Here is a 25,132-nt window from a genome sequence, read left to right on the forward strand (position 1 = left end):
ATTGGACTGTATGTAGTGAAACTACCTATCGCCATTAGATACAAAACTACTATCGCCATTACATACAATCTTCTCATTTAAATATAAACAAGCGCGGGCGTAGCGGAGAACCCATCTCCTTGTCATCACGTGACTGATTATTATTTGAAGCAGCAACTTCTTCGAACCGTTCCCGCCAGAACGCAAACTGACCAATCACGGCCCCTAATAAGGTCACGTGATAGAGTATTTTTCTGATGTCTGGTGAGCCGATAATTCGTTATAAATAGACCGACATTATACCCAGCAAATTGGTCTCGGTTCAGTTCTCTTTGAGATCTGTTCCGTGTACCACACGACAGCAGCAGCAACAATCAGCCAGTGACCACTTCAACAGCTTCGTCCAGCCAACGATTACCACCGCCGTCGCCACATCAGCAACACGAGTCTACGACTACTGACCAGCATCATCGTCATGACCAACACGATTCTACGATTACTACTAACCAGCATCAATCTCCACCAGCGTCTACACGACTTTCTATGTACACCAAACTAAACCACCGCGGCACATCTCTCTCTTCGATTCTGTTAGGTGATTCATATTCACCACGATAAATAAACAGACAAGAGAATTTCAGCCAGCGACGAACATCTGTATAACGAAGAATCTGCCCTGGCATCGAAGCCAAAACACAACTAGTGATAAGCTCTGACAAACATACGCCTCACTTCTTTCACATACAGACTCATACTATTGTGTACTCAAGAACTGGTATAAATGCTCACGTGTTACCGACTCTTTCTATCTGCTGTAATATCTCACATACACATACATGTATCACTCACATACACACTTTTCTTTGTATGACGGCCTGTCTTTGATTATGTTCTTATATGTCGCATTCAAACTCTCACATACACATACATCTTTAATGCTACAATAAATATCTCTGTTATTCATTTCATACGGTTGCCTTCTATCGTCTCTTCATTACTGGTATTTACGAATTCACTAATGTTATCGAAGTATAACATTATTTATATATCATCATTGATATATTATTTTGTGTGTTCGACCGTGTGACGCGTTTAAATAAAAGGAGTCCTCTGTTTTTCAATTCGTCACCATTTCTCCTTGTAGTAACGCCGTGCGCATGCGTAGTCTCACGCATGCGTAGAATTAAACAACCAAGCGTTCCCGCTCAATTCATTCTCTTTCTCGCTGGCCAGCGAATGAGCAAGGACGTGTTAAGCTGTCTCTCTACATCTTTCGGACTTACACTCGACAGCTCGCTCACAACTACAGAACAACGTCCCAACAACTATGCTCATACACAACAGAAGCTGTAACAACAAGAACTAAAGATGTATATATTTACCACCTAAATAAAGTGTTGTTTAAGTTGATAGTCTGGAGTTCAGCGTTCCGTTATATTCTAAGTTTATAGTAGGAAAGTCAGGTATACGTCTAAAGATGTATAACCCACTTTCTACTATATCCTTTTTGAGTTCGCACGGTCGTTCTTACATGTATACTAAATTGTGTCTGCTAATCTACCGTGTAATCTTCATTGGGCTGTAGACTAAATTGTCTGTTATTCTGCCGTGTAGCTTTCATTGGACTGTATATTAAATTGTGTCTGCTAATCTACCGTGTAGCCTTTATTAGATTGTCGACTAAATTGTCCTTCAATCTGCCGTGTAGCCTTCATTGGATTGTGTACTAAATTGTGTCTACTAATCTACCGTGTAGCCTTCATTGGGCTGTAGATTAAATTGTCTGTTAATATGCCGTGTGGCCTTCACTGGGCTGTAGACTAAATTGTTTGTTGTAGCAGCAGCAGCTCTTTAAATTAATAATGTCAGTTGTGATTTATAGCACTGTCAGCAATTACTGAAGATTGAAATATCTTATCTTTTCTGATAACAGAAATTAGTGTTTTGAATGCAGTTTTAGTAGTGTTGTATGTGTAAGAGATAAAGAGATTTTTTAAGACCTGACAAGCAAAGCAGCATGAAGGACGTGAAATGGTTTTAAATATGGACATAAAAACTGCTCTCACTTGCTGCTCAACAAAATTTGGTTATCTCCTTACATTTGGAGATTTACCATTGACCAAGTGGATTTCGAGATACAGTCAGGGTGGCCACTTATTTAGAGATACTTTTGGATACAATGTTGTACGTACACACACACATATACACACACATACGCACGCACACATACACACACACACATATACACACATACATACACACACACATACACACACGCAGACATACGCACGCATACACGCACGCACTCGCGCACACAACCACATATACGTGTGTGTGTGTGTGTGTGTCACGAATTGACACATTATATATTCTTTGGGGTAATCAGTTCGAAGGAATATGGTTAGCCACTTTAAAAAAGACAAACGCCAAGCTAGAAGTTTTCCAGTATTAAAAGTTTGAACGATAACCGTGGGGTTAACAAACTATATCTTGTCGGACTCTTGCTTGTTAATGTTACAAACGTGTATACTTACTTACGTATGTTCTTATGTCTTTTTCTTTAGGTCCTAGTGTGTGGGCGCGTGATTATCCCAAAGCGGCTGGCCAAAAACAGTCTCCAGTCAATATAGAAACTGGCAGTGCGAAAGCCGTGAAACACAAATACGCCCTCAAGGCCGATTATTCGCCTGAACCGAATATGTCGTGCGTCAATAATGGACTGACATTTGTGGCCACAATCAACGGAGATAATTGTAAGTATTACTAATTAGTAATTACTATTAATCCTAATTTGAACATCACTGACGAGACGAGTTGGACATCATAGAGAAGTGGTAAATCTGTCCAACCGTTACCAGTTTGGAAAAATTACTTTTAAAATGAAGATTGAGTATAACTTGTTAGTAATATTTTTAATGTGTGTGTGCATAATAACATAGAGAGAGTGAGGGCAATGAATCGAAAAACACCAAAGGGTCAAGTTATAACAAATACGGTATGAGTTTAACGTCAAGAGCCTCTTGACGTTTCGGACGCTCGTCCTTCATCAGAAGAAAAATAATGAGAAAGAAGAAAAGTTTGAAAAAAATGGGCGAGTGATTTGGAGCCAGGTATAAATGCAGTTTTATGGAGTGAGGGAGTTAAGAGAGAAAGGATGGGTTGTGTGTGTACACGTAGAGGAATGTATACGAGTTCTGAAATGGGTATAAGTGTGGGGTGTATTTCGTATGTTTGTGTGTATTTTATATAGTGTGTGTACAAATTAGTTGCTCTATTTCTCTGAAGCTATTTATGCAAAATTTGTTCTTTGTTTCTCTGGGTTTGATATACTAGTGCAGATCAGGGCCGTAGCTAGGGTAAATGGTGCCCAGGACAAGTGTCAAAATTGCGCCGCCGCCTCAAAGTGGTGCTCAGGGCATGTGCCCTGTTTGCCCCACCCTGGCTACGCCCCTGGTGCAGACACTCCTGATGAGAAACCAATGAGTTTCGAAAATCGATTAACGCTGTTCATCATCGTTTCTACAATTTTCGAGGAAATAGATAAGCCCTGTTTGTATGTCTACCATGAAGGTTTCTATATGTATGGAGAGGAGTGTATGAGCTGCACACAAGTGTGCGAGTGGTTCAACCGTTTCCAAGATGGCCGAAAAAATGTCGATATTGACGAACGTTCTAAGAGACCCGCAACCAGCAAAACTGAGAAAAACATCGCAGGTGTGCGTGTAGCTGTGAGGGGAAATCGTCGAATCACCATCCGTGAGTTATCAGAGGATTCCAGATTAGTTATGGTTCAGTTCGGTATCACTGAAGATTTGGGTATGAGACGCGTGTCTACCAAGTTTGTGCCAAAACCACTTTCAGCTGACCAAAAAGACACTTCGGTTGCACAAGATCTCCTTGATTGTGTCGAGAACTTTGAAAACTTTGCGTAGGCCTCTGAGCAGGTATCGCCAAGCTTTTGGAAAAATTTGCTGCAGATTCTCTGCTCAACTTTCTGTCATAGTCATTGCAACAATCACATGCTACACACCTTCCTTCCAAGCACTGCTGTAAACAGTGGTAATGAGCAAAAACGTTAAAATTTAGTGCGCATGCACAGCAGAGAACAAGGTCAATCTGTGTCAAGCGGCTTTACTCTGCGTCTTTTAGCTTCGTTACCATGGCAACAGACCGAATATTTATTGATCAGACCCCGTATATATATATATATATATATATAAATGATTTAATTATTTTAATTTCTAAAGCTCGAATCGAAACAGCTGTCAGAGATTCTCTTTCTGTAATTAATAATTATTGATTTATCTCTATTTTCTTATTTTTCTTTGCGTAGGCCTCTGAGCAGGTATATATATATATATATTACATTGATCACAGCTGGTGGATTTCGGGGATGAGCTTGCAGCTGCCCCCATCAGCTAAGCTCCCTGCCAACTGAATTCGCATCATCATCGTTTAACGTCCGCTTTCCATGCTAGCATGGGTTGGACGATTTGACTGAGGACTGGCAAGCCGCAATTCGTGAACCGAATCTCCTAAGCATTAAACCACGTACCTTCACTTACGCTCCCTCGCTCGCATGGCCGAGTGGTTAATAAGTTTTCTTTGCACTCATGAGGTCCAGGGTTCAATACTGCTGTGTGACTATAGAATTAGTAGCTCCATTTTTTTCTGTAGCTACTATCCTTGTTGCGAATGTGAACAGATTGACAACTTGTTTCTCTGAGATTGGTCAGATTGATGTCGATGCCTCTGGTGAGAATCCGATTAGATTCAAAAATCGATAAACACTGTTCATCCTTTTCCCAATCTACAGAGGAAACAGTTAAAGTAACCCTGTTCATAAAAGTACCTTATAAGTTACATATACCATACGATCATACTTTGATACCGTGTGGATTGAGAGCCCCTTTGACAAGCCCCTTGATATTTAAAATCAAGCGTTAATATTTATGCAAATTAGTATCCCCAGTCTTCTGTGGCTGCAGGATTTGTTGAGTCTATAAATAGATTGGCTGCTTGTTTCTCTGAGATTGATCAAATGGATATGGACCCTCTGAGAACCCAATGATCTGAAAAGCGATTAACCCATTTTAACCCACTGTCCTTGTTTGAGGACAGTTGTATTTGGTTTATTTACTGCAGTAAAGGCTAACTGGACGCTTCCGTATGCTTGTTATCCCTATTTATATTATAAGAATTGGATGAGATATGACGGCTCGGCCATCTCTCCCCAGTTCTTATATTAATCATTAAAATCCAGAAATACAACAACACGAGGGATAACGGTAACAACAGATCTATAATTTATTCTAGGTTGGTGTAGAGCTGTTTCGTTCCTGAGTGAACAGACATGCCACTAGAATACCAAGGAAGCTTCGACCACATGTCGGTATCGAGTTGAGAGAACTGGAAGATACGTGTTGTCACGACCGCTGCTAGATAGAGAAGAGGACGAACGCTATTGCTCTCTCTCTCCACCTGTTGCATTGCGCATGCGTGCCCGAGTACTTCCGCTGACGGCAAGTTCTTTGCACATGCGCAATGGCACTTCCCAAGATGGCGGCCACACGCGCCACTACAATATAATTATCTTCAAAATTTCGATAGTGTTAACCTGGGTGGGTTAAAATGGGTTACGGTTGTTTATCACATTTTCAATCCATGAAGAAGCAGCTAAATTAGCCACGTCTGGTGATTTATGACACGTATCATTTTTCCATGTTGGCATGGGTCTGACAGTTCTACAGGAGCTGGTGACCCAGAGAACTGCACCAACCACTGCTGTCTGCTTTGGCATGGGTTCTACAGCTGGATGCTCTTCCTGGTACCAACCACTTTACAGAATGTACAGGGTGCTTTTCCCATGGCACTGACACTAGTGGGGTCTCCAAGTAACCTGCAAGAAAAATCCCCTCAACTGAGTGGGGGGGGAGTAGTATTGAGGGAGGGGATTTTGTGTCAGGCATTGATAGAGGGACAGAAGAGGCATCTTGCTTTTGGTGGGTACTTGGACACCTCAATTGGAGAAGACAGATGATGGTGGTGAAGATGGGGCAGGGCATACCCTCAAGTTACAGAAGGGGGTGGACATAAGGGAAGTGGTATGGGTGGGTAAGTAAGTGGAAGTGTGAAGAGAGAAGGGGTGAATGCCGAGAGTGGTGGACACGGGTGGAGATGAGGTCAATCGAGAACATCAGTTGGAAGTGAAGGTGGATCACGTAGATGTAGGCCAGGGGACAATATGTGGCAGCAGAAATGTTGTAAAGCGTGTGGGGTGGGGTGCATGTGTACACACACACGGGCGGACAAACAGACCCTGTACAGATAAATAGAAAATTATATAATATTGATGAAATCAGGATGTGTATATCGTTTCTCTATTCCCAGTGTATATATGTGTGTGTAATCAACTGAATGTGTATAATTAATGCTTTTATCTATTTTCTCTCCAGTCATTAGTGGTGGTCCGTTGGATACAACTAGCTACAAACTGGCAAGTTTCCACTTTCATTGGGGCTCCAATGATTTCCAGGGTTCTGAACACACAATAAACAGCCAAGCATACCCGGCAGAGGTAACCTCTTAAACGTGTCTTTATATATATATATATATATATATATATATATATATATATATATATATATATATATATATATATATATATATATATATATAAACCAGTTTTTAAAATGTCCTTACTCTTCACCACAAAAGAAATCTATGTACAAATAGACTGAGTTGTATTAGCTAAACTTATACGTACATACATACGTGTGTGTGTGTGTGTAAAACAGACTCCTTTCAGTTTCTATCTACGGATTCCATTCATGCGGTTCTGATCGGACCCGACGCTGTAGTAGATGACACTTGCCGAAGATTCCACGCAGTGAAACTCGACCCAAATTCATGCATTTGGGAAACAAACAATGCTTGCACCTTTATACACATACACGCACACACACACATTAATGAAATGAGGAAACAAAATTCCCGTTAAAAAATACTTGTGCAATGAAGAGAAAAATATGCTCAATAATCAAAGTTAACCAAATTTGGTGAATAGTGAAGGAAAATAACTCCGAAATGTTCGGTATAAAAATTAAATATGCAGCATTGGTATATTAATGGAATCAGATGAAGGGGTTGAAAGGGTTGTAGTTATAAAAATTATAATATATATAATGAAAGAGTTTAAAATCCCGTCGAATATTCTATAAGCTTTCTGCGAGGAAAACAAACTTGGCTAACTGAATTGCCCTATGATAAATATAGAAGTTCACCTAATCCATACTTTAACAGCCGTCAACGGTCCGATTTATAAATTGGACAGATGACGGTAAAATTGGTATGGCGTTACTTGTACCTTTATATATATGTATTTGCATGTATATATATGTATATATATATATTTGTTCGTATGTATATATATATATATATATATATATATATATATATATATATATATATATATATATATATAATATTGTACTAACATGCAATAAAAACTTATGATAGCATGAAACTATAACATTATCACTAACTATTTAGTCATGATCAGCATAAGCGAAACCGGCCGAGTATGTTAATATTTTATTTCATAGATATATTTTTTTTTTCCAACAGAAGATTTGTGTGCATTTTCTCTCGAACCTTTTCACTCTCTCTCACTTTCTCTCACATATATATATATATATATACATATACATTAGAGAGAGAGAGAGAGAGGGGTTATGTGCCTTGGGCCATTTGAGTATGATGAACCGCCTATACGGCTATATAACAATTAACTTAAGTATTTTGCTCTAATACTTAGTAGTTCATATATCTGAGAAAGAAGCACACTCCTGACTCTGTCTCTGTGTGTCAGAATGAAGAAAATTGTAGTACATCATTACATTTATTATTCAGGTACGATAATTAGTGGGATCAATTAACAAGCTATGATATACAAATGAAAAATTATATAAATCATGCAAAATTAAACGAATATTCCACCAACATATCTCTTCTGACTGTAAAGGCAACACCGGTGTATGTAGCTGAAATTGGTTAAATATGAGAGAAAGGGGAGGGTTTAGCAGACCAGTGTAATAAATTAAGCAGCAAGTTGTCAGAGAAACACAAGTGGAGGAATTATGAAGACAGTGTTTTATTAGATTCGATTCATTTCGTCTGTTGTAAACAGCTAGGGAAACTAACACTGACAAGTTCAGGGAACTAAAACATTGAGTGTGTGTGTGTGTGTGTAAAATCACATTGGGGAAAGATACGAAAACTGAGGGACGAAATGGAAATTGTCAAAGAAGCGACAGTATTCTTTGAAGTGCCATTAATAGGAGAAAATATTTTTTTAAAAATCACGATAAAGCTAAAACTTGAAAAGACGAAAGCAAGGAACTAGAATAAAGCTATAAGACCGCCACTAGAATTCATCATCATTTAGCATCCATCAAGTAAAACTAAAATCGTAGCTGTGGCCAGTGTCCCCTGATTGGCTCCTGTTCACGTAAAATGTGGCACGCAAAATGCATCATACGAACATGGCTGATGACAGTGCCCCCTGATTAGCTCCTGTTCCGGTGGCACGTAAAAAGCACCATCTGAAAGTCGCCGATGCCAGTGCCCCCTGATTAGCTCCTGTTCCGGTGGCACGTAAAAAGCACCATCTGAAAGTCGCCGATGCCAGTGACCCCTGTTGGCACCTGAACCGGTGGCACATGAAGCACCATCCGAATGTGGTCGATGCCAGTGCCCCCTGATTGGCTCCCTTCCGGTGACACGCAAAAAGCACCATCCAAACGTGGCCAATGCCAGTGCCCCCTGACTGGCTCCCATTCCGGTGGCACATAAAATGCACCCACTACACTCTCGGAGTGGTTGATGCTAGGAAGAGCATCCAGCTATAGAAACCTAGCCAGATCAAATTCAAATCTGGTGCAGCTGCTGGCTTTCCAGACCTCATTAAAACCATCCAACCCATACCAACATGGAAAACGGACGTTAAACGATGATGATCCCATGCTGGTATAGGCTGGATGCTTTGACAGAATCTGACAGGTCAATAAACTGTGCTGAACTGCTTCCTTGTCTGTTTTGTCATGGTTTCCATGACAACATACCCATCTTATATCAACCATTGTACTGGCTGCTTTTTTTTCATGCCACCCACACTAGTGAGGTCACCAAGCAGTTCACAAGATAAGCACATCCACTACCATGTCTTTGCCAAAGACTTTACCAGTCTGCGAAGTATTTCCACCTGAAATGTTAAATTAGGTTAAGAGATAAAAATGAAGGGTCACGAATCAAAATATTTACCAAAATATAGGGAGTGAAGTTAGTGTCTTCCTATAAGTCACAGCAACAGCAGTTAGAAATTAGCCCTTGTTTGCCCCGTTGTCATCCCCTAATATCAATGGTCACTTCTTCATATCATTCTTGATTATTAGATTATTTACTCTCTTTACTCTTTTACTTGTTTCAGTCATTTGACTGTGGCCATGCTGGAGCACCGCCTTTAGTCGAGCAAATCGATCCCAGGACTTATTCTTTGTAAGCCTAGTACTTATTCTATCGGTCTCTTTTGAGATATTCTGTGTTCCTTTCAATTACTTTAAATATAACAAAGAATTTAGTAACATAACTTAGTTATCATTCAGCTAGAGTTAGGAACATAAATTGTGACTAAGGTTTGGTGGAAGATTTTAATTGAGAACTTATGGAAACAAGACATTTGTACTACAGAGCCAGAGGAGGTTTCAGCCGGGTTAGTAATGAAAGGGTTAAACTGATATTGAACCCTCTAAGCTTTCTTTTAATTACAAGCACCTTCTTTTCCTTTGTTGTAGTTCCTTATACAACAGTGGCCTCAAACCTTGTTTCGGACACAATTATATAACGAAATAAGGTGTTCAACTTTGGTTTATAGCCTGACTGATTATATTTCGTTTTGTATTTTTAAAAATTTCGTCCTCAACCTTTAAATGCTTCTTTGAAATTTCAGTTACATTTGGTTCACTGGAACTACAACAAATACGCTACATTTCCAGACGCTGCAGCAGCCAATGATGGGTTGTCTGTCTTGGGTGTCATGCTAAAGGTATGCTTTTTGTTCTTCTAAATTAGCACTGATCCTGCAGATCCTGGATCAAAAACATTCCACAGCCATCACCCTCCTTCCTCCCTCCTAACTTTTCAGTTAGTCTATCTAGGACTACGTTATGAAATATGTTCGTCATTTATTAAGACAGTAAGATGTGATTCAAGGAGGATTTGGCTGCTAATCTTCGCAAGTCAAGTGACTACATTGAATAAAGGAATCTCTCTTGAAATAAAGACCAATCTGTGAACTGCCAAAATTCCATATTTTATAATACTTGGGGGTCTTAACAAGTAAGCCCAGTTGGTGCTAGGAGCCTGAACTAAATGGTGCACAGGTTTATGAAATATCAATGAAGGTGAGTGGTTAGGGTGTTGCACTCACAATCACAAGATCATGGTTTCAATTCACAAACCAGATGGAGTTTTGTGTTTTTTGAGTGAAACACTTCCTTTCCATATTGCTCCAGTCCATTCAGCTGTTGTGATCTCAGTTATTCACCATGGAAACTGGGCAATCTGCCTTATAAGTAATGTCTTGGGGTTCATCATGAAGATGAAGATTTTTTAACCCTAGGTCATTCCTGACTAGAAAACGCCTATCATCAAAACCTTTTGCTTCTAAGATGATATCTTTTTATATATATTTAGAACTACATTTTGCAGAATGTGTGGTTTGTTTATAAGATGGTGAAATAGTATCTGAGAAATTTGGTTGTTATTTCTAGCACATGAAGCAGCTATGTGGTGGCACTGTTGCTGGTTAATGAAATTACCCATAATTTGATGAGACTGATTCAATGAACTGAAACCTCTCCAGCACCATTTCTGACATTATACATTTATGAGAAACCACTTGAGGACAGGGTAATGTGTGGAATTATTGAAGAGAGGGACCAACAGTCCCTTCCTGTTTGATATGTTTTGTCTTTTGTCCTTTTTAGGGTCAATAAAGGTTTGTGTCAGTGAAGGAATTCAGCTGCAGGAGGGCACTTATACTTGAAAATCAAACTAATCCTGGATACAGCGATTTCTTTGATTGACCCCCAAGTGATAATCCCCGCCTTGGTATATTATGTGTATATGGTTTGGAAAGGACGTAACCTAGTGGGTAGGGGTATTAGCTTCATGACCATAATGTCATGGATCCAGTTACTTGACAGGGTAAGCATGTTGTGTCCTTAAGCAAGGCACTTCATTTCATTTTGCTCCAGTCTACTCAGCTGTAAAGAAGTACCAACCTAGTGTTGATGCAGCTCTCTTTCTCTCTCTCTCTCTCTCTCTCTCCCTCTCTATCCGTCCAGATGTCACCACCTGGATGTCCTGAGTCAAGGGTGAGTTGTCCAACAGGGTGTCTGTCTGCTCACAACCAAACAGGCCCCTAAAGCAATTCCAAGCTGCCTGGTCACACACTCTTTTGTTGAAAGGGACAGCTTTGATTCTGTTGTTTTGTTTTGATCCATTTCATTCCATTTCTGTGTAGCCCCAACCCCCGAAATACTAACATCCCTACCCCAATGCACCCTTTTTGTAACCTGCCCATCCAATGTTCCCTCATTGGTCACCTTTTATAACACGTCCAGAGAATTTGCTGTAAACATTTGTGCCTGAAGAAATTTCACTGCAAGGTAAACAGAACATAGTGATGAAGAATATCAGCAAGAATATGGTTAAGATGGAAGAACCTGAAGGAATAGTTCTGTTAAAGACTTATACAGTAAAGTCTCACATATCTGATACTGGGAACTGAAATCTTTGATTAATTGAGATTATCCACGCAACTGACAAAAATGTCTGTTTTTACAGTATTTAAAATCTAAAATCAACATACAATTGAGGTAATTGCAATTATCTTAATTGAAATCTAATTAGGAATACTGATGTGGTCAGGAGAAGAAAACATTATCATTTAATACAGTTGTATATTTAAGAGATGAGGAATTATGTACATTTAAGAGATGAAGAATTATGTACATTATTTACATTTGACGGATATTTGTCAAACAAGATGACAAATATCCGTCAAATGTAAATAATGTATATTGTCATTTAATTATATATTTTCCTGCACAGTGAACTTTCCTACAGTGAAATTTGCTACAGCAAATTTTCCAATGGCAGAAACGTTTATGGTGAAAATTCCTATCACCCTTTTATAAGATTATTAAACAATAAATTACGTTTGTTATTCCTGTTGTAATTTTTGGTTTTCCTCTCTTCAATTCTTCATTATTCCACAAAAGGTTGGAGAACCAAATGCTGCCCTGCAACAAGTATGTGATGCCATGAAGAAGGTGACATCTGCTGGTTCAAACTTTGTAATGACTTCAGACTTTGATTTACCTGGTCTAGTTCCTGGTAAGTTCCTCTATTTATTGCATTTCTTTGTGGCCATCCCTGTTGTGAAAAGCATGTGGAACCTTCTAGTATGAATAACAGAGGTGTCCCCCGGGAGCTGCAGTTGAGAAATGCAGACCTTGAAGCATACAAGAACAGTTGGATAGTAAGGGAAGTGAAATAAGCCCACATTGCTATGCTGCAACCCTTACAGTAAACCCATTATGTCTGTGTGCAATGTGACCCTTAATTCGATGCTGGTTGGTAGCTGTATCAGGTGGACAGCTGTCATTCAATTGTATAATCAACTTATTTACTTGTTCACTAATTAATCTGTAATTGACTGAGTATTCCACAAATACATGCACCCTTTAGCATTCAAATTACTCTGTCAAATGTTGTTGGTGGCACTCCGTCGCTTACGACGTCGAGGGTTCCAGTTGATCCGTTCAACGGAACAGCCTGCTCGTGAAATTAATGTGCAAGTGGCTGAGCACTCCACAGACACGTGTACCCTTAATGTAGTTCTCGGGGATATTCAGCGTGACACAGTGTGACAAGGCTGACCTTTTGAATTACAGGCACAACAGAAACAGGAAGTAAGAACGAGAGAAAGTTGTGGTGAAAGAGTACAGCAGGGTTCATCACCATCCCCTGCCGGAGCCTCATGGAGCTTTAGGTGTTTTCGCTCAATAAACACTCACAACGCCCGGTCTGGGAATCGAAACCGCGATCCTATGACCACGAGTCCACTGCCCTAATCACTGGGCCATTGCGCCTCCACTCTGTCAAATGTAAAGCTTATTTAATCAGATTACTTTGAATTAATCATGCATTATATCCTAGTATTGAGGTTTCAATGATGTGATTGTTTATTTTTATAATGAGATTGTAGGGTGGGTGTGGTAGGCTGGATCAACCCACTTTAAACATACAACAAGTAGAATATTTTGGGCAGGACATGGCCTGTTTTAATGCTAAAGGGTTAAGCATAACAGAATCTGACAGAATCAATGCGACAGAGTTTTATAGCATGTATTGAGTTCTTTCTTTCATGCCACTAACACTCATGAAGTCCCCAAGTAGCTTGCAAAACTATGAAATCAGATAGATGGTCTTTATGTTGGGAGATGAAAGTTGAGGAATGAGAAAACGTGTTGGGGAAGTGCAGATTCCAGTTGTAGATGAGCCACTTTCTATAAATGTAGATCCCACGCCCAATCACTTATATAGTCCTCTGCTAGCTAAGCACGTGTAAACCTGTTACTAAAATATCTCCGCCATGACAACAGATAGCTTGCTACATCATATTGCAGTTATGTGTATTCTTTTAGTTCCTTTCTAGCAAATCCACTCCCAAGGCTTTGGTCAGCCTGAGGCTATAGTAGAAGACACTTGCCCAAGGTACCATACAGTGGGACTGAACCTGGAGCCATGTGTTTGGGAAGCAAAGTTCTTACCACACAGCCACACCTGTACCTTTTAAACTAGCTTCAGTTAAAGAGAACTTCACATAGGACAGTGGTTATCGGGAAAGAGATCAGTACCAGTTTGTTGGAGTTTTGTGCTTCATGAACATACATCATGTTGGGGATGTCATGTGGCACATTGTGCCCTAGTTCAGGTTATGCAATTACAAGAAGAGAGTAGAGTACACACTGTACAAACTTACTTCCTCTACTAAAAGCAAACACTTTCTCCTGATTGTTCAGTAAGGATGTCTTACTTTATTTTAATTGTTATCAAATTTTGGTGAGAGGAAATCCAGGTGAGTGGAACAAGTAAAGGATGTTGTTACTGGAAGTTTCTCACTGAAATTCTGCAAAGAAATAATATAGTTCTTTATTTACATTATTTACATTTGACGGATATTTGTCCTCATCTTGTTTGTTGTTAACACAACGTTTCGGCTGATATACCCTCCAGCCTTCATCAAGTGTCTTGGGGAAATTTCGAACCTGGGTTCTCATTCCTAAGGTATTTTTCAATGTTATTATTATTCAGGTCACTGCCTGGAATTGAACTCGGAATCTTGGGGTTAGTAGCCCGCACTCTTAACTACTACGCCATATGCCCACAGGCATATGGCAGTGACCTGAATAATAATAATAATAATAATAATAATAATAATATCGAAAAATACCTTAGGAATGAGAACCCAGGTTCAAAATTTCCCCAAGACACCTGATGAAGGCTGGAGGGTATATCAGCCAAAACGTGTTAACAACAAACAAGGTGAGGACAAATATCCATCAAATGTAAATAATGTACATAATTCCTCATCTCTTAAATATAGAACAACATAGTACTTGTACATTCTTCCCAGTAGAAGAACCCATCATACCAGTGTGTGTGTGTGTGCACGGAGATGCTTGTTTGTCCATTATTCTACTTTCCCATATTAGCAAGGATTAGATGAATACATTATTGAAGCATGGTCTTACAAATGAATGCTCTTCCTGTCACTAACCATTACCTATTTTTCTAGGAAGGGATCTCTTATTTCATGTGTCTTTTGAAGGCACAAAGAAAAGTGACAACAATGTCACTCAAAGCTCACTTTCGTAAAGTGCAAATGTAGACACCCATACATAAATGCTACACACACACATCCGTTGATTACCCAAAAGTGATAAATTACAAGACTCAATACCCATGAAGAACCTTCTTTAATGCATCATAACTGAAAGGTTTCAATTTCCAGTAACTCTGAGTTGCTCGTTCCAATCAGTGAATATTCCAAAGGAAACCTGGTTTACTTTACCAGTTGATAACTAGATATGAACAGCTTTTCAGTCACACACACACACTCCAGGCCCCTTTCAGTTTCTATTTACCGTATTCACTCACAAGGCTTTGGTCAACCCAGGGCTACAACAGATGCCCACCCCCACCAGCTAATATTTGGATTCCAGTTTCTGTTTCTTTCTGTGACTTTTATTGAAATTATTTTTTCTAAATACTTTATTGCTGACCAAAATAATAAAAATTCATGTTTATTCTTCAGGTGACGTCAACAAGTTTTATACTTACCCTGGTTCCTTGACCACCCCTCCATGTCATGAAAGTGTCACTTGGATTGTCTGTCAGGAAACAATTGGCTGTTCTAAAGAACAGGTAAAGAAAAAATTATTTATTCTAATTATTCCTTAATGTGATTGGAAGGTCGAATACTGAATCCCTGTTTTTATAGAATTTTGTGGAAGAGAAAATAGAGTAACCGGGGAAATTTGGTGCCATGAATGTTTTGTTTAAAGAGAGAAGACAGTGGTAGAGATCTAGAGAAAGTTCCAGAGGATGTTCCATTTTGGAGTAGAAGGATTGAGTTCAGGGGTGTGAGGTTGCAGCTGCTCCAAGAAGAATGTCTTTGGATCCCCAAGGAACTTTTTTTTTAAGGCCCAGTGCTTTGTTCTGCTTCAATTGCATCCAATGAGACAAATTTTCTTTTGAATGGAATCCCTGTTTCTCAGCTAAAATATCCAAATGATTGAGTCCCTAAGTATGGCAGTTGTATCTGTTAATGCTATGAAGAATTGTGCTGACCAAATATACAATGAAGACCACAATGGCATTAAATATTCTAATAGTTTGTCCCATTCGTCAGTTCTGTTGTAGATTTGGTATGAAGAGAACTGTCACAGGCTGAAGTATTGTTAAGCTTTGTTAACGACCCACAATTAATAATAATTAAACAGTTATAAAGCAATTAAGGTAAACAGTAAAGAAATATATTAAGTGGAACATTAATTAAACACATTAATGGAAAGATGGAAGACTTCTTCAAATTCTTGAAAGATTTATCAACATTTTAAAAATCATGCTGGGGCACCACCTTCAAAGGTTTGGTCGAACAAATCAACCTCGAGACTTATTTCTTAAGCCTGGTAGTTATTTTGTCAGTTTCTTTTACCATGCTGCTAAGTTATGGGGCTGTAAACAAACACTAGTTCTCAAGTGATAGTGGTGGATAAATATATACATGCATGCATGCACACACACACACATGAGAGGCTTGCAGGAGGACTGAACTTGGAACCATGGGGCTGGGAAACATTTCTTTCTTTTTCCTGTCAAGTCTTCATCCAGAATTATTTTATAGAACATGATTGGTGTGTGTTATAATAATTGTATGCTTTTGTATAACAAGAGTGTTCTGTTTGAATCGCTCTGCGTGTGTGTGTAGACACATATTTGTGCATCTGTTAACATTATTGTTCATGTATATGTCAGTTCAACAAGTGTTCTTTGTATTTGGTGTGTGTATAAATTCCCTGCTGCTGCTGTGTAAACCATTACCATTTAATCTTTGGTTTCTCAAAGATATTCCATTGACTGCTGCAACAATGTCTCATTCTTTACACGTTTATTTCTCATTACTCTTTCTTTATTTTTCACTAATTCCTTATTAATAGTTCTAAAAGTAAACCTCCACCAACTCCAATTACACTAATTGACAAACCAGAATTTTGTCGTTAACGAAATTTAACCCTTCCATATCCACAGAATATTTGGGCCAGACGTGGCTGGTTTAAACACTAAAGGGTTAAATGAGAGTTGGCAGGAGCTTCTCAAAGTGATATGCTTCAGCACCACTCATTCTGATTAAGATTGTCATCTGATATTCTTGTAATGTACACACATTCTAAACAGACATGTTTTTTAACACAAGAGTAGAGAAATGTGTGTGTGTGTGTGTGTGTGTGTGTGTGTAATATTGAGCTACGTTTCAACTGGACTTCATATGGACTGCAAAGAATATGTACTTGAGCTGGGCTAAAAGATGTGTTTAGTTTATAACTAAGGTCACGAGGTGACTACGGTCAAACATTCCCTCACAGTAGATTGAAACTGTGATAAGTAATCTCACATGTCAAACTTCTACCTACAACTAAATTCCTTTTATTCTGGCCTCGTATTATTATGTGTAGGTGCATTAAGGGAGCTATACTTAAAAATGTTTGAGAGGCAGCAGATTAGAGTATCAGAGCAAATAATTGCAGTGTTTAGTCATGTACCTTTATGTTCTGAGTTCAAATCCTGCCGGGATTAGGTTTGATTTCATCATTCCAGGGTTGATCCAAGTAAAGTACCAATCTAGTACAGGGACTGATTCTCGTATTTCATTGAAGATGTTAGAATTGTTATAAAAGAACATAAATCTATTTCTAAATTTGCCATAATGTTATTAAAATAATTTTTAACAGACATGAATTAACTGACTGATATAGCATTTTCTTCGTTTTTCTTTCAGCTTTCTATTCTAAGATCTCTCAAGAACAATGATAATAATCATCTGGTAGATAACTTCCGACCCGTGATGCCACTTGGAGACAGGACAATATGTTGTTCTGATTAAATTTCTTTGCAAAAATCATTCAAGAATTCATCATGAATGACTTAATAACCAAGCTTAGATAATTTTTTTTTTAATTTGTTCACTAAATGTCAGTTTTATATGCAAATTGGAAAACACATGTACTACACACATATATATATATATATATATATAGTGAGCTTCCTCTAGCATTTTGACAGACCGGTCACTGGTCAATCTTATATACACAAGTACTATAATCTTTTTTGGATCTCGAAAAATTTTTTGAAGAACCTTCTGATTCTTTTAATGTGCTAGTTTCCTGGTATTAAATTGATATTAATTAATATCGAATTTTTACCATATTACGTTAATTATATATATATATATATATATATGCTAGCATGGAAAGCGGACGTTAAACGATGATGATGATGATATATGTGTGTGTATATGTGTGTATTACATTACATCTTTCTAGAATAGTGTCGGTCACATTTTTATTTACTTTTTGATGAATCCTTCTTTGATGGTCGCAAACCCGTGACCTCTGAGACAGCAGTAGATATGCATCAGGTCACTGGAAAGAATAAAGAACTGTAAGCAACCATATGCCAGTAGGTGCTGTTAAGTCATTGGCTGAAGTTGTGACATAAGTTCAAATCCTGGTTGAACCATTTCTCATCAGCCACAAAGAATTTCTCATCTGACCACAAAGAATTGGTCAGAAAGATGACCAAGAGGGAATCTGGCCAAAATGTTTGGCCTGGAATAGGAAAGTTTGTTTTTGTGGTGGCCTAACATAGTATTACTTGTTAGATATCTTGGCTTCAGGCAAACATCAGAACCATAGTGCAAGTGACTGTATCAAGATGCAATGATATTTATACATATATAGACATATCTATATAAATATACACATATAACAGAAACAGATGTACACTCAGCTACCACCATGAATATATACACACATACACGCATAGATATATATATATATATATGTATACATATGTATATATATATAGGCATGTATCCACGCACATCCAAATATTAGAGATCCTTATGCTCTGCACAATTAACCCAATTGCACTCATTATCCATCAACTAATCAACAACCTAATTATTGCTTATTAATAGATTGATTTCACACCTGATGATGTGGAGTGGTTATTTTTTGGTATTATGTAATCCATTAGCAAACAACAGCTATTCTTATGGAAATGTCTGTCATTCAATTGGAAAGTTGACTTCATTATTATATATCAATATAAATAGATATACACACATTTTATATGCATGTATATACATAACTATATATGAATATGTACATGTGTGTCTTTCTCTGTATGCATGTATGTGTGTGTGTATATATATATATATATATATATTACATCTTTAAAGATTTTTTTAGTTTAAGTTAAATTCTCCTCAATTTCAGTTTGAGATTGTGTGTGTGTACACACACACACACACACATAAAAGTTAATGGTCAAGAAAGCAATGAATATGTAGAAATTTCTGTATTAAAAGAATTCTTCTTCTCCCACAGAAAAAGATCAGAATTTCCCACCTTTTAAAAGAATAACTTCTAAAAAGATCTGGCACTGACAAGTCTATATAAATAGTATTTTTATTTATGCACTCGTCCAACCCATGCTAGCATGGAAAGCGGACGTTAAACGATGATGATGATTAAAGAATTTGTAAAAAAATAATCGTTGTTTGTATTTGTCTTTACACATAAATTGTCTGAGTGTATATTTCTGGTATTTCTTGTCTCTACAGTTAGATGTGTGACAGGTTCTGGTAAGTTTAGGGCTCTTCGTACAGTATCCTAATCCAAGTTGCTTTCAATAAAGTGGTGTGGTTACAACTGGACTCAGTGGTATTACTGGTTATGATATTCAGTATGGAGGCACATAGCTTAATAGTTAGGATGTTACAATCATGATTGTAAGATTGTGGACACAATTCCTGGGCTAGGCTGTGTGTTGGAGCAAAACATTTAATTTCACATTGATCCAAAACAGCTGGTAAAAGTGAGTTTATCCAGTGATAGACCAGCATCCCATCCAAGTGGAGGGAACATATATGCCACAGGATACAGGAAAACCAGCTTTGTGGGTCGATGGCTTGGGAAGGACATTTTGTCGTTTTTCCTTTTTATTTTTGATATACAGCACAAATGTGAAAACAATTGATACAAACTTGCATTTATCATAATTTCTCATCTATATATATATATATATATATATATACACGGCTGACTAGATGGATTCTTAGAACTTTTAGAACAAGAGACCAGGAAACCATGATGGTCCTCTGGAGGACACTTGTCCTTAAGCCACTTTTACTATTGCTCTCAGCTATAGTCACCAACCAGTGTCAAATTAATTGCAGAACTTGAAGTAATCCAACAAAGCTACATGAAGAAGATAACCTCTATGCAGCATATAAGCTACTGGGCAAGACTCAAGAGATTAAGACTCTATTCCTTAGAGTGTAGGAGAGAAAGATATGCCATGATATAAATCTGGAACATCCTGGAGGGACTTGTCCCAAACTTTATCATCGAGAGTTACACAAATACTAGAACTGGGTGCCACTGTATAGTGCCAAGGACTCCAAATTTGCCATCAAGATATAGGATGATACTGCAAGAGCCTGGGCTTCAGAGGTCCACAGCACTTCAATATCCTCCCAAAGGACCTGCATGGGGTGGATGTAGGTGTCTTAAAAATAAAACTGGATTGCTTGCTGTCAAGTATCTCAGATGAACCAACTTCACAGCAGGAGGTGCAGATGAGGGCAGCAGCATCAAACTCCCTTATGCACCAAATGTCAATTCCAAAACGCATTCGTGAAGTAAAATTATGTAGCAACACCAAATGGCGGTGCCCCAGCATGGCCAAAGCTCATGAGCTGAAACTAAATCAAATCAAATCGTATACATATACCAAATGACCAGAAAGACCATTTTTATGATACCCTTCTACAGGCTACCTAAAAGATGAGTGGCAATGACCTCATCTTTGTGGCTGGAGATTTTAATGGGCATGTTGAGCAGCAATCCGATATCTTCACAGGTGTACACGGGGGCCATGGTAATGGTTCCTGAAATGATGAGGGAACTAGGCTACTGGAGTTCTGTGATGCATGTAACCTTTTAATCTGCAACACTAACTTCAGGAAGCCAGACAGCCACCTGATAACCTATCAATCAGGTGAGTCTGCTAGCCAGATTGATTTCATCCTTACCAGACAGCGGGACGCAGAGTTACTCTTAAATACAAAGACCCTCCCAGGTGAAGAATATACCCCCCAGCATAGGCTAGTCATTAGTGACGTAAGGCTTGAGGCTAGAAGGATACCAAGAAGTAGATCAATCCAGAAAAGAATGATTTGGAAGCTAAAGAACCCTTCACATGGTCAGAGATTTACGGACATCCTCATCAAGACATTTGATGAGAGAGAGGAAGAACTACAGACGTCGGACATAGAAGGTAGCTGGAAATTCCTACGGGACAGCTTGCTGAGTGCCACAGACCAAGTCTGCGGATGGTGCAAAGTCCCTTCCGGACCTAGAGTTACGTGGTGGTGGAATAGTATGGTAGACAAAGCCATTAGAGCAAAGAAACAGGCCTGGAAAGCCTGGAGGTAGCAGGAACTGTACCAGGTATCCAAAAGGGAAGCTGGGTGGCAGGTATACATAGCCAAGGGCGAAGCAAAAAAGAAGTTTGCCAATGTCCAGCGACGTGAGGACCAAAGAACTGAAGTATTTTGGATTGCAAGACAGTGTGTGAGAGAAAATTGTGATGTCACAGGAGAGAAATGTGTCCGCGTGGATGATAATGCATTTGCTTTTAATCATTCGAAAAACAAAGAAGCTTGGAGAAGCCATTATGAAAGACTGCTGAATGTGGAGAATGAATGGGAGGAGGAGAGCCTGCCAAATGTTGACCCAGTAGAGGGACCAGCTATCCGAATAGACAGCTCCCTGGTAGATAAAGCAATTAAGGGTATGAAGCCAGGAAAAGCCCTGGACCCATCAGAAATCACTTAAAACATCTGGTGGTGTGGGCTATGGCCTAGTCACCTGCATTGTAAACCAGGGAGTTCATGATTGAGTCATACCCAATGACTGGCATAGCAGCACCATAGTCAACTGCTACAAGGGTAAAGGTGATGCTCTAGATAGAAATAACTAAAGGGGTATCAAACTGCTGGATCAGGTGATGAAGGTCACGGAGAGGGCCATAGCCCACCTCATTAAGGAGAGAGTCTGCTTAGATGAGATGCAGTTCGGTTTTGTGCCAGGTAGAAGCACCACTGCTGCTATATTCCTGGTGCAGCAACTGCAGGAGAAATACCTAGCCAAAGATAAACCCCTATATTTAGCTTTTGTGGACTTGGAGAAAGCCTTTGACAGGGTTCCCCAATCCCTTATGTGGTGGGCGATGTGGAAACTGGAGATTGACGAATGGTTAATAAGGGTTGTACAGGCCCTATACAGAGGGTTAGGATTAGCAATGAGTATAGTGAAGAATTCCAGGTAGAAATAGGGGTCCACCAAGTATCAGCCCTCAGTCCCCTTTTATTCATCATAGTCCTCCAGGCAATAACAGAGGAATTCAAGATGGGTTGCCCCTGGGAGCTCCTCTATGCTGATGACCTGGCCCTCATAGCAAAATCACTACCAGAACTAGAGAAGAAATTTCAGGTGTGGAAGCAAGGTTTAGAATCGAAAGGCCCTAGAGTCAATGTAGCAAAGATCAAGGTTCTTGTAAGTAGAAAGGTGAACTCATCACACACCCTCAGGTAGGTGGCCCTGCTCAACCTGTAGAAAAGGTGTAGGTAGAAACTGCATAAGATGTACCCAGTGTAAGCTATGGACACATAAGAGGTGCAGCAACATCAAAGGAAGATTAACCAGGAAGATAGCTTTCTTGTGCGGCAGATGCACAGGGGCAATAATCACCACAGATGCTCAGAAAACAGATTCCATCACACTCCAGGGGAAGAAACTAGTAGTAGTTGATAGCTTCTGCTACCTAGGTGACCAAATTAGTAGTGGGGTGGGGGATGGATGCTCAGAGAGTGTTACCTACCACTAGAATAAGAATAGCCTGGGCAAAGTTCAGAAAGCTTCTACCCCTACTGGTGACAAAGGGCCTCTCGCTCAGAATGAAAGGTAGATTGTACGATGCATGTGTGCGAACTGTCATGCTTCACGGAAGTGAAATATGGGACGTCACTGCGGAGGACATGCGTAGGCTCGAACAAAAGAAATGAAGCTAGCATGATCCGCTGGATGTGTAATGTCAGGTCTTTCAGTTTTTGTCTACCAAATCCATTCAAAAGGTCCAAGGCTGTAGCAGAAGACCAAGGTGCCTTGTGTTTGGGAAGTAACCCTTCTTATCACACACCCTGCACTTATATATATATATATATATGTATATATATATATATATATATAAGGGGATATCGAAATAGAAGGGGATATAGCATCATACAACGTGGAAGACAATTGGAGATTTCTGCGGGACAACCTGTTGAAAGCCACCGACCAGATTTGTGGGTGGTGTAAGGTCCCCTCCCGACCCAGAGTAACGTGGTGGTGGAACAAGGAGGTAGACAGGGCTATTAGACAAAAGAAACAGGCTTGGAAGGACTGGAAGAACGGTGGTAGCAGGGAATTGTACCAATGTGCCAGAAGGGAGGCTAGGCGACAGGTTTATTTAGCCAGAGGGGAAGCAGATAAGGAAAGATTTGCCAATGTTCTGCGCCGTGAGGACCAAAGACTCGAGGTATTTCGTGTTGCAAGACAGTGTAGGAGAGAGAATAGTGATGTTGTAGGAGAGAAATGTGTTCGCATGGATGATGGTACGCTTGCATTAAATGAGGATGCAAAGAAAGAGGTCTGGAGATGCCACTACGATAGATTGCTTAATAAAGAGAATGAATGGGAGAAAGAGAGCCTGCCGTATGTCGACCCAATAGAGGGACCAGCTATCCGAGTTGATAGTACCAGGGTAGATAAAGCAATTAAGAGTATGAAGACCGGGAAAGCCCCCGGCCCATCAGGAATCACTGCAGAGATGCTCAAAATATCTGGCAGTGTTGGCTATAGCCTAGTCACCCGTATTACGAACCAGGTGATACACGAAGGAGTCATACCCAATGACTGGTGTAGCAGCATCATAGTCAACTGCTACAAAGGTAAAGGTGACGCTTTAGATACAAATAATTACAGAGGCATCAAGCTGTTAGATCAGGTTATGAAAGTTACAGAGAGGGTCATAGCCCAACTAATTAGGGAGCGAATCAATTTAGATGAGATGCAGTTTGGGTTCGTGCCAGGTAAAAGCACTACTGATGCCTTATTTCTAGTGAGACAGTTGCAGGAGAAATACCTAGCTAAGGATAAACCTCTGTACCTGGCTTTCGTTGACATGGAGAAAGCCTTTGACAGGGTCCCCCGATCCCATATCTGGTGGTCAATGAGGAAACTTGGGATAGAAGAATGGTTAGTGAGAGCTGTGCGAGCCATGTACAGAGATGCTGCCAGTAAGGTGAGGGTTGGAAATGAGTACAGCAATGAATTCCGGGTAGAGGTAGGGGTCCACCAAGGTTCCGTCCTCAGCCCCCTCTTATTTATCATAGTCCTCCAGGCAATCACAGAGGAGTTCAAGACAGGTTGCCCCTGGGAGCTCCTCTATGCTGATGACCTTGCCCTAATTGCGGAGTCACTATCAGAACTAGAGGAGAAGTTTCAGGTGTGGAAGCAAGGTCTAGAATTGAAGGGCCTTAGAGTCAACCTAGCTAAAACCAAAATCCTAATAAGTAGGAAGGTAGATAAAACACAAACCCCTTCAGGTAGATGGCCCTGCTCAGTATGTAGAAAAGGAGTAGGTAGTAACTCGATAAGATGTACCCGGTGCAAGCTATGGACACATAAGAGGTGCAGCAACATCAAAGGCAGGTTAACTAGCAAGTTAGTTTTTGTTTGTGGCAGATGTTCAGGTGCAATAAAGACTGTAAACAAACAGGAAACAACTTCTATCTCATTCCAGGGTGAAAAACTAGAGGTAGTCGATAGCTTCCGCTATCTGGGCGACCAAGTTAGTAGTGGGGGTGGGTGCGCTGAAAGTGTAGCTGCTAGAATAAGAATAGCCTGGGCAAAGTTTAGAGAGCTCTTACCCCTGCTGGCGACAAAGGGACTCTCACTCAGAGTAAAAGGCAGACTGTATGACGCATGCATACGAACAACCATGCTACATGGCAGTGAAACATGGGCTGTAACTGCTGAGGACATACGTAAGCTCGCAAGGAATGAAGCCAGTATGCTCCGTTGGATGTGTAATGTCAATGTGAATACCCGTCAGAGTGTAAGTATCTTGA

At 39.6% G+C, this 25,132-nt stretch overlaps 1 protein-coding gene across 3 annotated transcripts in view; it reads left to right on the forward strand.

Moving 5' to 3' along the window:
- The window catches only part of LOC106879616 (carbonic anhydrase 2), a 93,096-nt gene extending 73,650 nt beyond the window's left edge, over positions 1–19,446 (forward strand). For all 3 annotated transcript variants that reach the window (XM_052968610.2, XM_089354434.1, XM_052968609.2), the window contains exons 3-8: positions 2,544–2,732; positions 6,435–6,556; positions 9,986–10,081; positions 12,324–12,438; positions 15,425–15,534; positions 17,669–19,446. In XM_052968610.2, the coding sequence (XP_052824570.1) occupies positions 2,544–2,732; positions 6,435–6,556; positions 9,986–10,081; positions 12,324–12,438; positions 15,425–15,534; positions 17,669–17,773 (737 nt within the window). In that variant the 3' untranslated portion in view covers positions 17,774–19,446. The remainder of the gene's footprint in view (positions 1–2,543; positions 2,733–6,434; positions 6,557–9,985; positions 10,082–12,323; positions 12,439–15,424; positions 15,535–17,668) is intronic.
- The last annotated feature ends 5,686 nt before the right edge of the window (positions 19,447–25,132 follow it).

This window comes from Octopus bimaculoides, chromosome 6 (genome assembly GCF_046866305.1).
Source record: "Octopus bimaculoides isolate indiv1 chromosome 6, ASM4686630v1, whole genome shotgun sequence".
NCBI classification, from domain to species: Eukaryota; Metazoa; Mollusca; class Cephalopoda; order Octopoda; family Octopodidae; genus Octopus; species Octopus bimaculoides.